Raw genomic sequence first — 21,618 nt, forward strand, 5'->3', positions numbered from 1 at the left:
AGCATAGGCTTATTCATTATTGGTGATTAATTTTCTTAGTTTTAGTTTTGTTACTGACATTTTGATTCCAGCGATTACCTATAAAGCATGGGTATCAATTTTTTTGTAATTGAAAGACGCAGCTGTATAAGACTTAAAATTGACTAACTACAACTTAAGCAATTCTCTGATATTTCGGTAGTTCGTTTTTTTTTTTGAATTTTTTAATCCAGCTGATTTATTTTGTGCCTTCAGTATGCCCAGATAAGCCATTTTGCATCATTAGTTTGTCCATATAATTTTCCATGCAAATTTGGCAGCTATCCATAAAAAAATAATATGTGAACATTAAAAAATCTGTATCTTTTGAATTGAGAAGGCTTTTGACAATGTTTGGCATGATGGTTTGATACATAAACTGTATTTATACGGTTTTCCAATGTATCTTATCAAAATTATCCAGCACTATCTTTCGGAGAGATCGTTCAGGGTTTTTCTGAATGGGATTGCTTCTGGATTATTCAACATTGATGCTGGGGTTCCCCAAGGAAGTATTCTTGGCCCACTTCTGTACAATATTTTTACATCTGATTTGCCTACTCTTCCTGGTAATGGTGTGTTGTCACTTTTTGCTGATGACACTGCCGTTATTTATAAGGGTAAAATAACCAGATATTTAGTTGGCCGTCTTCAGAAGGGTCTTGACGTTCTTTCCGAATACTTTGGCGACTGGAAAATTCGCATAAATGCAGCCAAAACTCAAACCATCATTTTTCCACTTTCCAAATTAATTAACAGATTAATTAACAGATTAACAGCCCTTTAATTAACAGAAAATCAAAGCTATCTTTGAAAAATAAGTTAGCAGTTTACAAACAAATAATTTATCCCGTTATTGAGTATGCAGTACCTGTTTGGGAGTGTTGCGCTAGAACTCATAAATTGAAGCTCCAGCGTGTCCAAAACAAGGTACTCAAAATGGTTTTGAATGTTCCTGGCTGGACAAGATCAAGTGAGGTTCATGAATTAGCAGAAGTAAAAATGTTGGATCAGAAGATTCAAGAAAAATGTTTGAAATTCAGGGAAAAATGTGCTATTTCTGAATACCCCTTGATTCAAGGATTGGTTTAGTTTATTGTAAGTTTAAGTTAGTTTTAGGTTAGGTTATGTTTTCTTAACATTTTTTTTCCTCATTGTACCTAGTGTTACAAAAATGATAAATCATATACTTTTAAAGTTATGAAAATGAACAGTGTTTAAATCACGAAAAGCAAACTAAAGCTGAAGAGCCACAGCTGACCACTTATTATGTAAACCAAATGTAATTATTATAAGAATGATTCAATAAAGTATATTTAATTCAAAATTGTATCTTTTGAAGGAATTTTTTGATCGATTTGGTGTCTTGAGCAAAGTTGTTGGCATCGATAAGGGCTGCATTGAAAGAAAATGATGCAAGGTAAAAAAATCGTAATTTCTAATTTCACTTTTAGTTGCTAAATTTTATTTGCAAAAAAAACACTATTTTTATTTTTTCTTATCTCTGATGTATTTTTGGGGACATCAAAAGCCAACTTTTCAAAAATTTCCGGAATAGGCAAAACATTTTTGGCCGAGTAATAATTTTTTCGATCAATACTTAATTTTTCAAAAAATCGAAATATCGGTCGCAAAAAATTTTTAACTTCATTTTCGATATAAAATCGAAAAAAAGTTTCAGCCGGATTAAAAAATACAAAAATTAAAATGCGATTGCGAGGAAAATTTCTTGTTTACACTCATCCCTCATATTCGGAACAGTTTACAGATCGGCCAATGTTCAATAAATCATATAAAATTGATAATTGAACATAATGATTTGCTTTTACCTTCATGTGAAAGCTTTTCTTGCGATCTTTCGATTGATGTATAGACCGGCTGTACATTTTTACGATTTATATCAAGTTTTCGAAGAAAAACATTAACCATTGAAATCCACAAATTCGGAACACTTTTTTCTAACGATGTAAATAAACTTTTTTTTCTCTCCAGGTGTACATGTTTTTTGCAAAAAAATGACTTTGCACTCTGAAACCAATCGAACTCATGGTTAGTGATGTTTTATGAATGGTCTGATAACTTTTTTGTGAAAATATCAGGTGTTCCACAATTGTGGGAGACACAATAACATCCCACAATCATGGAACGGGCAATTTGGAGGCAGTATTTTGCTGCTCTGGATAAAATAGTCTTGAAATGCAGTTTTTGTTTGAAAAGTATTACTTTTACTGATGAAATAGCAAGAGAATGTCCAAATAAAGGCCTTAAAAATATTAGGGTCGGCAGAAAAGTTGCATTTTGCATTCTTTTGACAAATTACCACAAAAGTGTTCCGAATTTGTGGGCGATTCTTTTCAATCTTGTGTATTTTTTCTTCAGAAATTATGAAAGACATAAAAACTTGAATTTTAAATTTGATTTATTTTATAAGAACCTTTTTACTCTGGAACGCATTGAACAAAGAATTGTGGTTGGTTTAAAATCCAAAGCACAACTTAGTGGATAGAATTTTGTAATTTTAAGTGCGTTTAAGATATCTTAAAACTGCTGTATTCAGATTTTTGTCTAGACTATGTTCTGTTGGAATCAATTTATTATATGATTTCAAACTCAAAAACTATACAAATGTATTAAAAAAATGTTTTTGTGAACATTTTAAAAACATCCCAGGATCGCTAGCAAAATCAATGCTTTTAGGTATTTGTAATTTTGAGCACTGGAAAGATTAAATGCGGAAAAAATCCTGCTTTGACTATATAAAAAATAGTTGATCTTGAATATATTCAAAACATCTCGTCATAAGTAACCTTTATTCTAACCTAACTGAATAAGTGATGCCACAATCAATCATAATTTTAGCGAGAATAAGTATAGTGTTCCTAAAGTTAGCTTAAAGTGTTCCGCACTTAATTATTCATAGATTTGCATCCATTAGAGCGTAAAAACAGTTCGGCATGAATCATGTCTGTCCTGGCAGTGTTAGGGTCTAGCTAATCGATGTCAAATATATCATCATCACAAACAGCTGGGATTGTATGAAGTTCAAGCCATCCGTTCGCAATCCCCCAGAATCCGGTCCGGATCAGAAAATATATCCACCTCTAAATGAGAATAAATTATTTGTTTGGCAAACACGATAAACGATTTTGTGATTCGATATCAAAACAAACACATAAATGGAAATAATTGAATCAATACCGACAGGCTCAATTGGTGAATAATTTCCCGCCCCTATTCTTTTGCGGAAAGAGGGGAGTTTCAGAGTGATTGAATTGAAAGAGTTTGCTCCGGCGGCTTCCTTGTTGACTCTTCCTTCCTTCCTGGGTGGGTGTTGAGTGGCGAGGAAAATCCTCTTCTGCTTATCCTGTTTCTTCTCCGACGAATCGTCGACTGACGAGCTATTTCACGCCTGATTGCTCTCTTCTGCCCTCTCAACACAGGCAAACCAACAGAATTGCTGCGGGGGACGGTTTACCGATATCATGACAATGGAAGTGGGGGAGGGACGACGACTTTTGCTTACTTTATGCGGAGTATCGCTTTTCATTTGTGCTTGATGGCTTCATTACATATTTCATCAGATCCTTACCGACGTGACAATACAGTGCAAATGTACATTGCACACAATTCGTTTGTCAAAAAAAGGAAGGAAGAAGGGTATTTGGTCACACGGTTAACCTCGATTCGTTTTTTTTTATTGAAACATTTTAATTTTTGCGTCGAAATTCAATTGCAACGAAAGTGATAATTAAATTAAAAACAAATAGACAACCATATTTTTTCCGGATTAAGAGAGTCTTTCCAAAATGATCCCTTTTGTTCGCCACCTATATGAGCACAATCCGTGCACGAGACTCGCAAACATTCGACGTCGATTTGTTTTGCCAGCAACTACTGTTTCCGTTTGTCGTTTGTCAGTATTTTTGGGTGGGTAAAAAAAAGGTCCACGACGTGGTGCATGACGAATGTTGGTTTACCGGAGACAGCTTGTTTGCTTGTTACTGTTTTCTGTTTTGTTTCACCGTTTGCGTTTCGTGCCTCGTACGAGAAAAATGAAAAATAATTCCATTTTATGACAGCTTTATTCATTGGAATCAATTTTCATTGCAATTGAAAATTTATCATTTTATTGTTCCTGGTGAATTGACTGTGAAATGTTAAGGTTTTGTGTGCAGCGTTGTTAAATTGGCAGGTCAGCAAACACTCTGATTTGTCGAATATGTTTCTATTTGACACTGGAGAGAAATTTGTGCTTAACTTGTTACGTTCAAAACTAAGGCTCGAACGAAAGTAAAGAGTAAGGTGTAACAAACTTAATAATGTTTGGTCATTCTTGAGCTTATATTTTGAAAATCTTACATTTGAGATTGATTAGATGCAACGGTTCCAGGCCCATTATCTTTCAATTATAAAATGGGATTTTTGAGCATATTAGTTATTTTTGCCTTTTTAGTTAAACTTTCGTAAAATTTCCTTATCTTAACGATGAAAAAGCTGTTAAATTTTAAAATCGTAATGCATGATTTTAACGGTCAATGAAAATTAAGTGAATCCCTTGAAAAGTAATGCTTGAATAAATATCCTAAAAACTAAAAAAAAAAAAACAAAAATGTTTAAGTTTGACATCTAACATTTGTTCGATCGTTGTTGAGATTTGAATGTTTTATTAAAGTCCAGACTCAATTATCCGAAGTTCTCGGCAAAATTTCACTTCGGATGAAAATATGTTTGGACACTTGAAACAGGAAAATATATTTTATTTTTTTTAATCCTTTGGATCCAAAAATGCTGAACAGGGTTTTCCGAAAATTGGGATTTTTTGGAGCTTTGGTGTTTTTAGAAGAGTTATTTGGCAGAAAACCATTGGTTGAAAATTAGGTTAGTTCACGATAAGGGTGATTTTAAAAATCTAACTTTTCAGGAATATTTTCGGGAATTTTTTCGTCTTCTAGAAAGTTGTTAAGCTTGCGAATTCAAGTAACTTTGTCGAAGACACCAAGATCGTGCAATTTACGTTTTCTATTATCAGTTTTATAGGGAGCATCTGAGCAAATCATCAAAAAACTGTTTTTTGGAAGTAGTAATGTGACCATGTTCGCATAAATGTTCCATATATGCAAAAACAGCAAGCTGAGAAAAACGCATTTGAAGTTTGTCCCACAAAAAAGGCTATGTGTTAAGTTTTCGCGAAAAAACTGGATTTCGTCATGATTTCTAGAACAAAATACTGAAAGTTATAGGCTCTTATGAAAGATCACATGATTTTGAACCAAACTGCATCAAAAACTCAAAAGCATTGGGGTTAGGTTTAAGAGAAAAGTAATGTTTAGGCTTAGTGATTTTTCACGCTCGAAAATAGCAAATTTCACGGGGAACTCAATTGCAAAACACAAAATTTCACGCAAATGTCACGGACATGAGAAATGTTGAAATAACTCTGAAAATCTTCTGTTAAAAAAAAACTTCACTAAATTTAAACGTGAAACAAAAAAAAACTCTCATAATTTTCAAAAAAAGTTTTTACCTAGTTTATAGCTCTTTTTATATTTAAAACAAAATATAGGGCATCATTTATTGATCTACATGTTTGATATTCAACAAATATAGCAATAATGTTTTCGCTGATTTGCTTCTGTTTTAATAGTTTACATTTTATTGAATTTCATATCAAAGCAAGATTCAACAATCTTGTTCATCCAAAATGAGTAAAATAGTTAGTTAAATTTTCTGCGTCATTTAGCCCATTCAAAATATTTTTTTAAGATTCGATCACTCTTTTCAAAAACTAAATTTAAAATCAATAGGCAAAAATAATATAATTTGCAACAAAATCGAAATTTTTATTTAAAATGAGATCAGAAAACAAAAAAAGCTGTCATTTTTTAACTTTCACGGGAATCATCCACCCAAATAATCAAATTTCGTTAAAATTAAACAGAACTTAGAAAAAAATCTGATATCTTTTTAAAATGTGATTTCAAAATGAAGAGTACTTTTAATACTCTTCACCTAATTTTGGATAAAACAAAGCTTATTTTATTTTGAAATTTTGATTTTCGAATTAAAAAGTGAAATTTTTACTAAGGTGAAAAAATATTACAAAATTTTGTTAGTTCCTAAAAACTGATAAATCTAAACAATTCTTAAAATGGTTCATATCAAGCTTTTCAATTTAAAACTTATAAAATTTACTTAAATAGTCTTTTTGGTTGAAATATTGAAGTTGTTTGAAGAAAAGCATGATCTGAGAAAATTTATAAATATCAAGAATTTCACACCGTTCGCGGATGGTCATCAAATTTCACTAACCCTATATAAGTAATTGAAAAAGGGTATTTTCACTCGCTTAATTCTACAGTAGATCTTCGAATTATTTTTATTCCTGTTTGAGTTTGATAAAATTTTTGAAAAAAATTGTTACAGTTTCACACAAACATAAAATTTCACGGGATTTCGCGGAAAAAGACAAATTTCACGGATTTCACGCTGTCCGCGAAATCGTGAAATTTCACTAACCCTAGTAATGTTCAAAACACTTTTAGATCTTTAAAATCCAACATTTTCATTTTTTGACAAGTCAATTGGACTTAAGGGTCAAAAGTTACAGCCATTTTTAAGTTAAAAAGATACAAATTTAATATCTCAAAAAGGCGATTTTTTTTATTTTTTTTTTTTGGAGGGTGATCCAGCCGCACATCGTTGATGTCGAAACCTCTAAGCTGGGCCCTCGTCCTGTCACGTTCGTCAGAAGTCTTGTCGTACATTACAACTAGAATCAGATCTGCCAATGAATTAGTACACTTCGACCAAATAAACACTGACGCTGTATGGATCTGACTCTAGAATAAATGCACAGTTGTGTGTTATTCATAAGGCCAAAATATTCAATTATTCATTTAAGTTCAAAAATTAATTTGCGGATAACTACCTAACTTGAATTACACAAGATTTAAAGTAACCTATCCGAAAGCTATTGTTATCTCAAATCCCCGACATTTAAATTAATAGTCAAAAATCCTAGTACATTTCTTCTAAAACCTGTCTGGCTTCTTTTAAAAACAAAAAACAAAAAGATTAACAGGTCATATTTTAAAAGTCGCTAATTGAAAAATAGACGACCATTTGTTCGTCAGAATTCCGGTAGATCCTCGATTCACAACAATGGTCGATACAATCATAATCCGACAACCGTTAGTTCAACTGATCAACGAATTTAGTACGATATCATTTCACTATTGATTGATCGAGACTCTATGGAAATTTTGACAAATCAGAATGGTTTTTATGCTACTTGAATGAAAATCACCGATTCTGACAGAATTATTAAATTCACTATTCCTAATTTTATCCCTAAATAACTAAATGCAAGGTATAAAAAGATGATATTTATAGTTAAAATCCTAGTTTCTACAAATAACGAAATTTTTAAAAACCTGCATCCTAACCTGACACCCACATTAAGATAGGGAAAAATCACATATGTAGCAGTTCATTGTACAAATGTGATATTTCCACTATCGGAGAACTTCCTTGTCTCGATGACAGCTTACCGGCCATCGATTAAGCCCTGAGACTGCGCCAAAGTGGGTTCTCGCAGCATGAAGTGGTGTCCATGTGTAAAAATGGAAGTTTCAGCAATATTCTGAAAACTTAGATTTTAATTCCACATCGCATCAAATCATACTCCTTGCCAAACAAGCATCAAACTTATGATACTCATTATGACATAGCCCAGGGAAATATCTCAAAAAGGCGAAGTTCAAATTTTAAGCACCAGGTTGCATTAGAAAGAGGAGATCTAGTACTACACGAATCTCAGGGGCAATATTCTGTAAACACGACCGTATCCCCCTAAAGCGTCTAAGTGGTATATGGATGGCCTCCAATCAAAGTTTGATACACCGAAATTTTTGTTAGACACATTTAAAACCGATTGTTTGGAAGATACTTTAATTAAACTGCACATACTATCGATATAATTTAGATTAGAACTCTAGAATGTTATCTACAACGAGATAAACATTTCAGGAATGTAACTGAGAATGCAAAAAAAAAAAATTAAATTACATGTCCATCATCTCATGTTACATTATTTGTCTAGACAAGGCCAGATTGATCCACTAATCTTGATTACGTTGCACTAAACGTCACGAAGTTCTAAACAATTCGCTTTCTTCCCAATTTTCAGTTCCATCCGTCGAGGGACCAACGTTCAGCATTCCCCGGGTGAACCGTTTGCACATGGGAGCATATCTGTGCATAGCTTCGAACGGAGTGCCACCCTCGGTCAGCAAACGCGTCATGCTGATTGTCCACTGTGAGTTGAACTGGATCCACGTGGGGTCAGCAGAGTAGTTAATTACATTTGGCTGTTTAACCCGTTCGTTCACAGTTCCGCCGATGATTTGGGTGCCGAACCAGCTGGTCGGGGCCATCGATGGCCAGCGGATGACACTGGAGTGTCACTCCGAGGCGTATCCCAAATCAATCAATTACTGGACCCGCGAAAAGGGTGACATCGTGCCTCAAGGTGAGTAGGTTTATCCATTCCATTTGTTTCAAGCTATCAAAGATTTAGAATTGTTTATTTTTTAACGACGCTTCGTAAATAAGAAAATGCCCTCAAATTAGCTCATCGATGAATCGAAGCGCAAATCGTTACGAAAATGGCACCAGGTGGTGGTTTTTCAAAATCTCCGTCACACGTGTTCCCCCGGAAAATCATTTCCAATTTGCATTACCAGAAGAACACAAGCCGTTAGGAATCTCTTTCGCAACCCCCGTTTCACGACCAAATGTAAGCAATCTCATTTGTTCCGTTCCGTTCCGGGCGCGCGTGTAGTGTGTCGCTCGTGTTTTCTTCTCTGTTGAAAACAGTAACATCATAATTTTCTCATATCACGTTTTGCTGATTAGATCGGCGTTACGTGCCGCCCGAAGAAAATAGAAAGGAAGGAGCCTGACAAAATAAACCCGAATGAAAGCAAACAAACACCTTCGCTCCCTGTGGTACACACCTGCAAACGAACACACACACACTCGAGTGTTTTCACACACTTTCACTTTCGGATTTTTGGAGATCTTCAAATGAGCAAGTCTCTAGAAAACCTCAGTATCAATTATTTTTTTGATGATGATCCAAGTAAACTTTTTTTTATTCTTTTGTTAGAAACAAGCCTCAGCAGCAAAAATGACAAAAAGTTTGAAAAACTTACTTCCTTATTTTTTTTTTAAATTTATGATCAAGCATTAAAACATTTTTTAACAAGATCACGCAGGATGAATAACTCTAAAATTCCACCAGTGCTATATTGGACGTCATTTTGGATAACATATTCCAAAAGCACTTTGGAGCAATTTTGGGGTTAGATTTAAGCTCATCGATCTTTAATAAGACAACGATATTTTATTGTTATCGATAAAATACACAACTTGACAATTTTAAAGTTCAGTTTCGTCAAGGTATAATTTAGGTATTTGCTTGTAAAATTAAATTATTGCATAGATAGTAACACCACAAAACACGCTCCAATCATATGCTACTTATTAGCAGTAATGTACACTGTACAGTTAAAAATGATTTATTATTACATTTTATCAGATACGCATTTTTTCTTATTTTATAGCTTACTGTTTATTGACATATATAACATCTATTTAGAGCTTCATAAAAATGACACAAAGTGTTCCAACACTTTAATAGTATGCTTTGAATGTTACTATAGAGTTCTCTTTTCATGTATCATAACATTAAGGCTCTGGAAGGCATCATCCCCAATCGGCCATTTGGCGGCCATATTTGTTTTAGAAAAACTTTCAAATCTTGATTCAAAATGTTTCAATAAAAAAAGGTTTTCTTTGTGTTGTTTGTAGAAGCAATTTACATATAGTGATAATTTTTTTGATTTCAAGTTACATACTATTTCTGGATCCTGAATTCAGAACCATCATTGACAGTCATTGCCCCAAAAGTGAAGGACACCATCTACCACCTTAAAAAAAGCTTCTGAAATGCTTCGAAACATTGACATTTCTTTAAATGTTTCAAACCACTATATCAATGGCCGCAATAATAAGCAATAAGTTTCAAAAAGCATTACAGCGTAAACATTGAGGAAAATTATGGAGAAATGCTTTTTGGTATGTTAATGTTGATTTATTAGCATGATTTTTTAAGTAATCATTCGAAAACATCCTTCTGTAATGTCACCCCTGATGATAAGTTAGTACATGATAAGTTTTTACGTTAGGTTTTGAATTCCGTTTGATGTAATGCTCATATTTTTTCAGTGTGTCAACTGCATCAATCCGTCGAGTTTAGAAAATGATTTAATTTGAACAGAAGTTGTCCAAAGACCCGTTTCTCATTAAAGATATGGAAATTCATTCAACAAAAATCTGGATTCACTAGATTCTGTGCCCAATATTATAGATTTTGAAACTAGATTTTATTTTTTTGTTTTATTTAAAATAAAATAACTACATATCAGAGTCAAGTCAAATCAAATTGAAATTTGACATATACGAAACGAGGGAAAAACTCTTATTCAATACATAGGGATTTTTTCTCCAGAGAACTGCTTAAAACCAGCACGGCCTGGCCAATGCCAAAGGAAAACTGGATACTGTTTGAAGGGGACACTGCTGGCTGCTGGAAGAAATGAATTGAGGGGTTTCAAACGTTCAAGTTCAGATGTTAAGTGTACCTACTCTGGCCCAAATAGGTATGTGTGTGCTCGTGCGTTTGCCATCAAAGTCTCAAAGACAACTCTCCAAGGGGAAGCTCGGAAAAGGTTATCTCCTGTTCCACCTTTTTACTTCGATAAGCACATGCAGCACAAGCCCAAATACCCCGAGGTTGGGATTGGGTTAGGGAGGGGGGAAAGGATAAGCGACGTGTTATGTCGTTTGTGTGCGATGTTTTTGCCAAATATGATATCTCCATTGGGGCGAGAAGCTTGAAGCCCATTCAAGAAGACACGACGAAAGGTGTGAAAGAGGTGTAAAAGTAATATTATAAGACGGAAACTGCAAGCTCATCGCAAACTTTAGGGATTTGTAATAGTTTTACAACTTTGTGTCGAGCAAAAAGCTTTAAATTTTGTGCCAGTTAGTAAGTTGAGGATTTGAGAAGAGGATCCGGATTTGGATCATCTTTGTAAACTCATAGCTTTTGGAAAAGTTACGTATACGTTTTGTCCACCTGAAGCTTGACTGTGTGGATTTTATGCACACAATGATACAATTACGAAAAGTTTAGGCTAAATATTTAAACGACTACTTCGTACCAAGAGGTTTTTCTTTTCAATTTCGTTATCAAGATAAAGTTTAGAGATTGCTTTTGAGCGTTGATGTTTTAGGGGGGAAATTAGTATTTTTCAATTTTCATCAGGTCGACGTCGTCGTGCTATCTTGTCGCACCTGCCATTTCGACGTTTCGAGAAAAACGCATTTTAATGTTTGACTTTGAATAAACAAGAACAAAAGCAAGCAATGTAAACAATGAAAAACACGTTTTGTTTGGTTGACCATTCTGTGCATTGCCCCGAAGTTTGGTTGTATTTGGTTGCCGAAGTCCCGAGTTATAATTACAAATGTTTACGGTAGTTTCACTTGTACGTGCGTCAAACGCATCCTGACCTGAAATCCCTGTGGCCAATTGTCGCACTTACCAAAATTTTCAGGGAGTGACAAGATAGCACGAAAAGATTGAAACTTTTTTCATATGAAAAGTGACAAAAATCCGCGGAGCTTTTTTGGTTCTTATTGAATATCTCAGGATTGAAATCGAATTTTGGGGATCTGTGAAGGTCAAAAGGTGAGGCTGCACAAAATGGCGTTCTTAACTCAATTTGGCCCAAAATGCACGTACGACAAGTTAGCACGATGGCGACGAGGTGATGTTGTTTTCACCCAAATCTTAAAACGGATGTTCCTAGTCTCTTTTCATTTCAGTTAACAGTTGTATATTTAACAAAAGTTCATGCAATGGAGCAGCTGTGATCAAATACAAACTTACTCAACATTCATTTTTATTGGTCTTCGACCAAAAGTTCAACAATTGCCTCATTTCTTCAGCAACTAATTTTGGCAAGCAAAATCAATTTCTTAAAAATATTCAATTCAAATCTCGCTCGCTTCAACGAACGGCAAGCTTTCTCCGGCTATCGAATTGATAAGTCAAATTTATGTATCTTCTCACCCCACCCGGGAACAGCGACCGTTTCACGCCACGCGGTGGAATGAAAAACCGAATCGGCGACCGAAAAAGCGCGGTTTGGCACCCGACCAGAAAAGAGTCAAAGCAAATATAATATCTTAATTGACCTGAAATTAGGTTAATTTAATTATACGCGCTCGGTGCCAAGGTTGTGCATATTATGTATACCAGAAACCCGTTCAATAGTCCTTTTTCACACGTGGCCGGGAACACGTGCCAGCTGGGACTGCCGGAATGAATCCGCGCGAATCACTTCCGTTTAAATAAGATCATTTGCTTGAGCTGAGGCAGAAGATTTTCCACGCTGCAAATCACTGCCAAAGTGGTGTTCCAAAGATCTCTTCTCACACTCCTTTGCCGAATGATCCAATTTAAATTCTCCTGGCATCATCAAAGCGTGCCCTCGTCGTTTTCTTCAAGGAACATCATCAATTTGCATATAGTTTCATTTTACTGTTTCTATTCTCCCATTCGTGTGATTGTCGCACAGAGAGAGAAAGAGCTTCGGCTGAGTAGTGAAACTTGGCCGATTGTTCTTTGCTTGTTTCAAGTGAGTTTTCTTAGACTGCAGAACAATGGGTTGTACTAGGATCAATTTTGGAAAGAAATTTTGATGTTCAGCAAGTAATGTTGTTAAATTGTTTGAAACTTTTAAGAATAAAACCTTGGTTGTTTTTTTGTTAAGCTCAAGATATATGACGTTGAGTCCACATGTTAGTAGCATATTTATTATGGTGTAAAATATTCTCTTTATATGATCAAAGATGTGAGATCTCCTACAAACCATAACTTTTTTTTTCTTCTCAAATATTGCTCAAATTCATCAAACTTTCACATAGGAGCGGCCGTGGCTGACTGGTTACGGTGTTCGCTTTGTAAGCGAATGGTTCTGGGTTCGATGCCCATCTGCACCCAACGAGAAAGATTAGAACACAGAAATTAGAAATGATGAATATGAACGAAAAATCAAAGTCGCTCGAGGCGGGGTTCGATTCCCCGTCCTTTGAGTTGGTAAGCAAAAAAAATGCTAACCACTAGGCCATGACGACTTGGTGAACGTATGGTGGTGTGTCCCCACGCTTCTTCCTCCCCTGTCGATTCAGAATTGTGTTGTTGTTCGAACACTTAGTGCTCAAACACAACCCAATTACGAGTCATCTCTGCGATACGGCTTTACGCAGTAGGCCTGGCCGCTTTAACGCTTGTGATGTTTCAATGCATTCCGATGCAATGGCGCACTACAAATGTTAATAAATGACAAGAAGAGTGCTAGGCGTCATCTAACCTAAGGCACTCTCCAGGATCCCTTCGAAAGATTGGCTGCGCTAGGGTCTGATTAGATTAGATTAGATTAGATTAGAAATTCATCAAACTTTCACATATGTGGTAACAAAATAAAAACTAACTTAATCCACCTATGTGGTTGATGCCTTCCTCACTTTTTACCAACAATGGGTAATATGAGTGGTTTGGACACATATTTCAGCTATTTTTTTAGGTCCAGAAAAATAAGTTCACAGATATAACTTAAATTGTCATAACTCGAGACAGGGTTGCCAGATTTTCAATTATATGGACTCGTTGGAAAGGTCTCTTGATTACCTAACCAACGATGGGTCGGATGATGGTTCCGGACATCGTTTACATGCATTTAAGTGAGATCCGGCTTCAAAAAAGCACATAAATATCATTTAAGTGGTCATAACTCGAGACAGGGTTGCCAGATATTCAATGTTGTGGATTCGTTGGAAAGGTCTCTTGATAACCTAACCAATGATGGGTCGGATGATGGATCCGGACATCGTTTACATGCATTTAAGTGAGATCCGGCTTCAAAATAGTACATAAATATCACTTAAGTGGTCATAACTCAAGGCAGGGTTGCCAGATCTTCAATAATGTGGACTCGTTGGAAAGGTCTCTCGATTACCTAACCAACGATGGGTCGGATGATGGATCCGGACATCGTTTACATGCATTTAAGTGAGATCCGGCTTCAAAAAAGTACATAAATATCACTTAACTGGTCATAACTCGAGACAGGGTTGCCAGATTTTCAATTATGTGACTCGTTGGAAAGGTCTCTTGATAACCTTACCAACGATGGGTCGGATGATGGATCCGGACATCGTTTACATGCATTTAAGTGAGATCCGGCTTCAAAAAAGTACATAAATATCACTTAACTGGTCATAACTCGAGACAGGGTTGCCAGATATTCAATGTTGTGGACTCGTTGGAAAGGTCTCTAGATAACCTAACCAATGATGTGTCGGATGATGGATCCGGACATCGTTTACATGCATTTAAGTGAGATCCGGCTTCAGAAAAGTACATAAATATCACTTAAGTGGTCATAACTCGAGACAGGGTTGCCAGATCTTCAATAATGTGGACTCGTTGGAAAGGTCCCTTGATTATCTAACCAATGATGGGTTGAATGATGGATCCGGACTTCGTTTACATGCATTTAAGCGAGATCCGGATATATGTGAAAACAAATTTTTATACATAACTTTTGAACTACTTATCGAAACTTCAAACAATTCAATAGCGATGTATGGGACCCTAAACCAAGTCGAATGCAACTGGTTCGATCAAAATCGGTTCAGCCAGTGCTGAGAAAACTTGGCAAGATTTTTGAACACATACATACATACACACACACACACATACACACACACACATACACACACACACATACACACACACACACACACACATACACACACACATACACACACACACACAGACATTTGTTCAGTTTTCGATTCTGAGTCGATATGTATATATGAAGGTGGGTCTTCGAGCTTTTAATAAAAAGTTCATTTTTAGAGCAGGATTATAGCCTTACCTCAGTGAGGAAGGCAAAAGAAGGTTTCTTTAAAATCGGTTCAGACAGTGCTCAGAAAACTAAGTGATATTATTGGTTATTAACACACATACACACTATGGTGGGTCCAAATCCGGGCTTTCTCGGGGCTCCTCTGCTGAGATCAAATATTGTCCCATCACCAGGCTAAATTCCAAATTTGAGCTCACGGGAACCCCTTCCTATAATCGTTTAATGTTTGTATGAGAAAAATTGTCAAAATGTATAGAGAAAAGCAACAGTTTTAGTTTTTTACCTGTGAAGGGCGCAACAGTCGTCCAATATTTTTCAATTCTAAGATTCTAGGATCTTGTAAGAATGCTCCGGTGGAATCGCTGGCGGTGGTTGGACTCGCAATCCAAATAAAACTGTTGCTTTTCTCAATATATTTTGACGATTTTTCCCATACACTGATTAGAATGGGCTCAAATTTTGAATGTAGCCTAGTGATTAGTCAACTTTCGATTTCAGGTAGTAGCCCATAGAAAGTCCGAATTTGGACCACCGTAACACACACAGTTGCACAGCCAGAAACTTGCTCAGTTTTTGATTCTGAGTTGAAGGGTATACATAAAAGTGGGTTTACGAGCTTTTTGTGAAAAGTTTTTTTTAGAGCAGAATTATAGCCTTACCACCAGGCAAACAAGTTCAGTAGACCCTCTCTGTGTCGATATTGATGGAGAGCGAAAAAACATACCATCCATTTTAACGACCCCAGGTCTTTTGAGGTCTCTATTGCAAGTTTCTGCTCGAACATCGGAGTCCAAAGGCTTGAATGGGGAAAGCACCTAAATCTCTTTCTACTCCAAGAAACCTTCCATCCCAAGGTTTTAACTGACGACCTTTGGATTGCAAGTCCAACCGCCGCCAGCGATTCCACCGAAGTAGGCTTGGTTTGGTGTGTTGTTTGTACAAATAGCGCGGAGACTACTCCTACTCTTGGGATGACTTAACGGCCTGACAACAACAAAGGCCGGGACCAAACCGAGAATTGATCATCCGATTACTATGCGTACAGCGGGAATGTGGGAGGTATCAAATTATAGCACGAAAAATCAAAGCATGCTATGTATTTGGAGGGACTGAAAGTCCATCGAAAAATAAACTGCCCATGTTCGCATAAATGTCCCATATGCAAAAACAGCAAGCTGAGAAAAACGCATTTGAAGTTTGTCCCACACATAGGCTACGTGTTAAGTTTTCGCGAAAAAACTTTATTTCCTCCTGATTACTATAACAAAGTACTGGATGTTATAGGCTTTTCTGAAAGGGCACACAATTTTGAACCAAACTGCATCAATAACTCAAAAACGATGAAAATGCATATGGGACATTTATGCGATCAGGGGCAGTAAAGGTTTATTGAGGAATCGATGATCGACAACGATAGAGTCGACTGTAATGTTTGTGTTTAAGATGTGGAGCTTGATTCCAATTTCATACTTTAAATTTAAATGATGTCCAATTTCGTTTTCAAATGAACTCGGTGTGCCCGATCTGTTAAAAAAAGAAAAAAAGGATCGACAAATGCGTGGCAAATGTCTCGGTTCCAAATTGGCTGCTACATGGCGGGACTTGCTTTGCCCTATGAAATATATTTACGCCAAAATGACGTCTCGCTGCTCGCTCATTAGCATGACAATAACCGACCAACCAAACGGTGTGTGTGTCTGTGTGAAGTTCGAGTGGGTTGAGGAAACAACAGCTTGGGTCTTTGGGTTGGTGGTCCCCACCGACCGTGTGCCGTTTTCATATGATTTTCCGCCAAGTATGAAAATCACACCGCTACAATTATGCAAATTTAACAAGTTCACCATTCCACGTGCGTTTTTCTCCGTTTTCCTCCCATTCCCGGTGTTGTACCGGGATGCCATTCTCGGACCGTTTTTCACCATTTTGCTTTTTCTCTCTTTTTTTCTTTCCCCTCACGCTCACCGTTACGGACTCCACGTGGGACAACTGCCCTGTAGGTGGCAAATACGAACCAGTTCTGATAGACAACGCGTACAAAGTGGTGATGAAGCTGAGCATCAAGGTTGTGAGCCAGGCCGATTTCGGATCGTACAAGTGTATCGCTAAAAATTCCCTCGGGGAAACCGACGGCACCATCAAGCTCTACAGTAAGGATTGCTTTCCGATAGATTCCTGCTCGTGTGGAAAAGTGGAATTCTGCCTTCCGTTGTTGACCAGGTCCCGGCCCAGTGCTCGCAGAAGCGACAAACCGGCAAACGGCAGAACCGGAAACAGTTTGCCACTTTCCACCGTGCATTGCCGGGCCATATCGTGCCCCAGTTTGCCGTTGCCTATTGGATTTTATGGTAATCGTTGTTTTGCCGTTTCAGAACTTCCAAAAAGTGCAATCAATTCCGTCGAGGCGTTCGAGGGACGGAGGAAAAGTAAGTACAACAACTGCGACAAACTTTAAATTTCATTTGTGGCATAGTTTCGATCTGATGTCATCGAAATGGGTAAGCTTCCCTCCTCCCCTCCATTAATTCGTTCCTCATGAAACTCATCAATTAATCTCAATAAAGCATAATTTTCATAAACTGTGCAGAACTAACCATGGGCCTCTACTCCCTCCATAATTAAGTCACCGACGGGACCAAATTACGATGTCAACTATTTTTCTCCATTACAAGTGGCGTTGCCTTCGCTTTGTGACAAAAACAGTTTGTGACTCAAACCAGCTGGTCCTTCTCTAGGTCGGTAGTTTGGCGCCATTTCAACCGAATGAATGGTGCCAATAATGTTTTTCGTTTTTTTTTGGGAAGGAAGCTTTTCCTTCCCGGCTCATTAAATGTGTCACTTTATTGGTGACTGGCCGGACCTTGGAAGCAAAGGGTGGGATGGGATCACGTGGCGTGTAGGTGGACTCTGATTTGTTTCCTCGTGGATTAGGCGTTAGAAGATTGATAGTGATCGCACCACGTAATCAGCGTTGAGTATCATGGCTTCCGTAAATTAAGCGTTATTAGTCGTAATGTTGACGTCCGAGAGGGCCAGTGTCACGCGATGGGGTGCTTGTCAGGATTTATCGCGATGCTAGTTTAAAGTGGTAACTTTTTGTTGATGATTTCAAGGTTTTGGAATATTTGATAAATAGGGGTTGAAGAAAACAAAGACTCTAAAATGAAAATTACTGTTTCTATCGAGAATAAAATCGCTGCATTTTTTTTACTAAATATAGGCCAAATACAAAAAGTAAAGTTGTTTTATTCTTTTGCTAAATTCATTTTAAAAATATTAAACTCTTTTTAGTTAAATTTATGCACTGAAATTTTGAGAAACTGCAAACTTACCTATTTTTCAAAACTAAAACACTGCGAAACACAAACAACTTCAAACAAAATATGAAGTTGAAAATATTTTGAAAACTCGAAAAACCCATTACAAGTGTAAAAAGATCTGGTAATCTTGAGAACATAAAGGTTTTGCAGAAGTGGTACTTTCGCAAAACTATATATTGAGAAAAATCTCCCTGGCACTTTTTCATACCCGTTTAAGAATTTTTATCCTTCGCTAAAATAATTTATCGGTGTGTGATAAAAATTTAAAACTTCATTTAGCAAATTGCCAGCCAATTTACTCCTCTGTCGGGTGGAACAGTGTCGTTCCCGAAAAAAAAAATACCGCCCTCAATTCGGAACGGAAGCCCCGCGCTGCTTTGACACCCAAGTTCATTGTTTTTCTCCCTCATAACTTGACATTTGTCATGGAAAACAATTTCTGTGCCATAATACTCATTATGGACGACTTTACACATTTTTTACGACTTCACAGGTCGCAAAGGTCTTCCTGCGTTCTCCCTGGCGGTGGGTGGTGAGCAAGTGAACCGCTCATGTGCATACACATCCACCCACAAACACACCTTCACACAGCGTGATGTTCTTTCATGTTGTGTATTTATTGCTTCAACCACGTTACTGGTTCCAAGGAACCAGCGGTGGCATCGACTGGTGCACGTAAAACCGACGGCGACGCCGACTTGTAAGGTGCCTGAACTGAACTTACGACACGGGGATGGTGAGGTCAAAGTGCGGTGTGTTGGAAACAAATTTCATTAATAATTATTATTTTAATAAGAAAAGTTCGATTAACAAATTAGTACTGTAAAAAAGCTTAACTTGGTTAGTAGAATCTTAAAGTAAGATACATGTTTCTGCTCTGAAATGGCTTCTGAGAAGTTTCTCACCTGAAATGTTCTGCTAATCTCTGAATCACGAATTTGACATCCCGTTCTAGAATTGATGAACTCAAATAGAACACGAATTAAATTAATTTTATGATAAATTTAATGTTTTTGTTTTTTTCTTGTTAGAAATACCTCAAAAGAGAAATCATTAATTGGTAAAATTTAAATTCCCATATTGACGTTTTATTCGTCAGATTAACCAGGCAGGACAACAGATTGTTAAATAAATTTGATTAATCATACCCAAGTAACATTTTTTTCCAGGAGTTCTACAAGAGCTCTTCAAGATAGCTACAGCATAGCAGTTTGGACCGCGGTAGGATAAAACTCTCTTCAAGTACTCTTCCAAACTCCTGAAGAAGTTTTGAAGAGAATTTTATCCTACCGCGGTCCAAACTGCTATGCTGTAGCTATCTTGAAGAGCTCTTGTAGAACTCCTGGAAAAAAAAGTTACTTGGGATACTTTGATAATAGAGTCAATGTAATTTCAAAAGAATCAAATAGCTTCAAATACTTTTTTAAAACAAAAATAAATAAATCACATAAGCATAAGCATATTTTCCAGAAGCTGTAAAGATCAAATACAGAAGAATATTTGTAAATTTTTATCTACTTCTTTACTCACTGACTCACTAACTATTATACTTACTCACTCACACGCTCACTTTTTTTACTCCCTCACTAATTCCTTGACTTATTAAATAACACACCTACTGACTTGCTCTTTCACTAAATCCCTTACTCACTAACTCAATCACTCGTTTAATCACTCACTACTAACTCACTTATTTATTCACTTACTCATTTAGACAATGGAGCACTTCCATAAGAGCAGTTTTTGCTTTTTGCCTTCCTCACGTTACTGAGGAAAGGCTATAAAATCACTCGAAATATGAACTTCTCTATTAGACCTCCTAGACCCACCGTCATGTATACCTATCGACTCAGAAACAAATTCTTAGCAAATGTCTGTGTGTGTGGTGGGATGTTGATCAAAAAATTGTTACTCGATTATCTCGACATTGGCTGAACCGATTTTGTTCGTTTTGGCGTCATTTGATCCGTCTTGGGGTCCCATAAGTCGCTATTAAAAATTATGCAGTTTAGTTAAGTACTTCAAAAGTTATGCTAAAAAAACGATTTTAACAAAAGTTCGGATGATTGTAAAAAGGGTGGTTTTTGTAAGAAAACCCCTATGCTATTTTCAGAAAGGTATTTAAAATACCTTTCCAACGCGTCTAAGACATTGAAGAACTGACAACCCTATCAAAAGTTATAAGCACTTAAGTGTTATTTATGCACTTTTTCGAGGCCGGAACTCAGATATTTTGATGAAAATGCTGTCCGGATCTCTCATGCGATCTATCGTTGGATAGGTATTCAAAAGACCTTTCTACCGCGTCCAAAACAATGAAGATCTGACAACTCTATCAAAAGTTATGAGCACTTCAAAGTTATTTATGCACTGTTTGGAAGCCGGATCTCAGATATTTTGATGGAAACATTGTCCGGATCTCTCATGCGACCTATCGTAGGATGAGTATTCAAAAGACCTTTCTAACGCGTCCAAAACATTGAAGATCTGACAACCCTATCAAAAGTTATAAGCACTTAAGTGTTATTTACGCACTTTTTGCATTTTGGATAGCACCCTTTAAATGTGAGGAAGGCGCCAACCACCAAAGGGTGGATTAAGTAACGTTTTTACAATGTATTCCTCTCGAAATCCGTTGCTCCATCACCCATTACTGACTTTCTTACTTTTAATTCACTAACTCACTCGCACTCTAACAAACTAAATAACTCATTTGCTGAATAATCAACTCACTTCCATCGTCTCACTCACTCTCTAACTGACTAACTCATTTATTCACTCACTCACTTAATTACTTGCGCGCTTAATCCCTCACTGACGTACTCTTTGACAGATCCCAAGTAACAAACGATTTGCCTAATACTCTTCACAAGTTTTATTAAAGCTTTGGAAAATGTTACCAAGTTTCATAACAACTTTGAATTATCCTATCAAGTTCTATCCTCGCTTTTCTTTCAAGATATCTTGAAAACTTTTCTAGTAGGTTTTCAAGACTGTCGAAACAGTTTTATTTATTAGTTTAAATAAGATTGTCAAGCATTCTTTTAGTGACTCAAATAAAACCATCTTAAAACCAATTGTGCTAGTAGTTGCATGTTCCAAAACCGTAGGACTTTAGCTGTCAAAAGCAACATTTCAATCATGGAGCAGCAGCAGCAGCGCAGTTGCAGGAGACATTTTGTGTGAATTTACAGATTATGAAATAAAAATTCCGTTAC

General features: G+C 36.6%; 1 protein-coding gene across 3 annotated transcripts in view; it reads left to right on the forward strand.

The window, feature by feature from the left end:
* Positions 1 to 21,618, forward strand: part of LOC120422193 (lachesin) — a 78,260-nt gene that overhangs the window by 48,097 nt on the left and 8,545 nt on the right. For all 3 annotated transcript variants that reach the window (XM_039585574.2, XM_039585575.2, XM_039585576.2), the window contains 4 exons: positions 8,207 to 8,335; positions 8,411 to 8,548; positions 17,081 to 17,230; positions 17,453 to 17,506. In XM_039585574.2, coding sequence (XP_039441508.1) covers positions 8,207 to 8,335; positions 8,411 to 8,548; positions 17,081 to 17,230; positions 17,453 to 17,506 — 471 coding nt within the window. The remainder of the gene's footprint in view (positions 1 to 8,206; positions 8,336 to 8,410; positions 8,549 to 17,080; positions 17,231 to 17,452; positions 17,507 to 21,618) is intronic.

The sequence above is a fragment of the Culex pipiens genome, chromosome 2, assembly GCF_016801865.2.
Source record: "Culex pipiens pallens isolate TS chromosome 2, TS_CPP_V2, whole genome shotgun sequence".
NCBI classification, from domain to species: domain Eukaryota; kingdom Metazoa; phylum Arthropoda; class Insecta; order Diptera; family Culicidae; genus Culex; species Culex pipiens.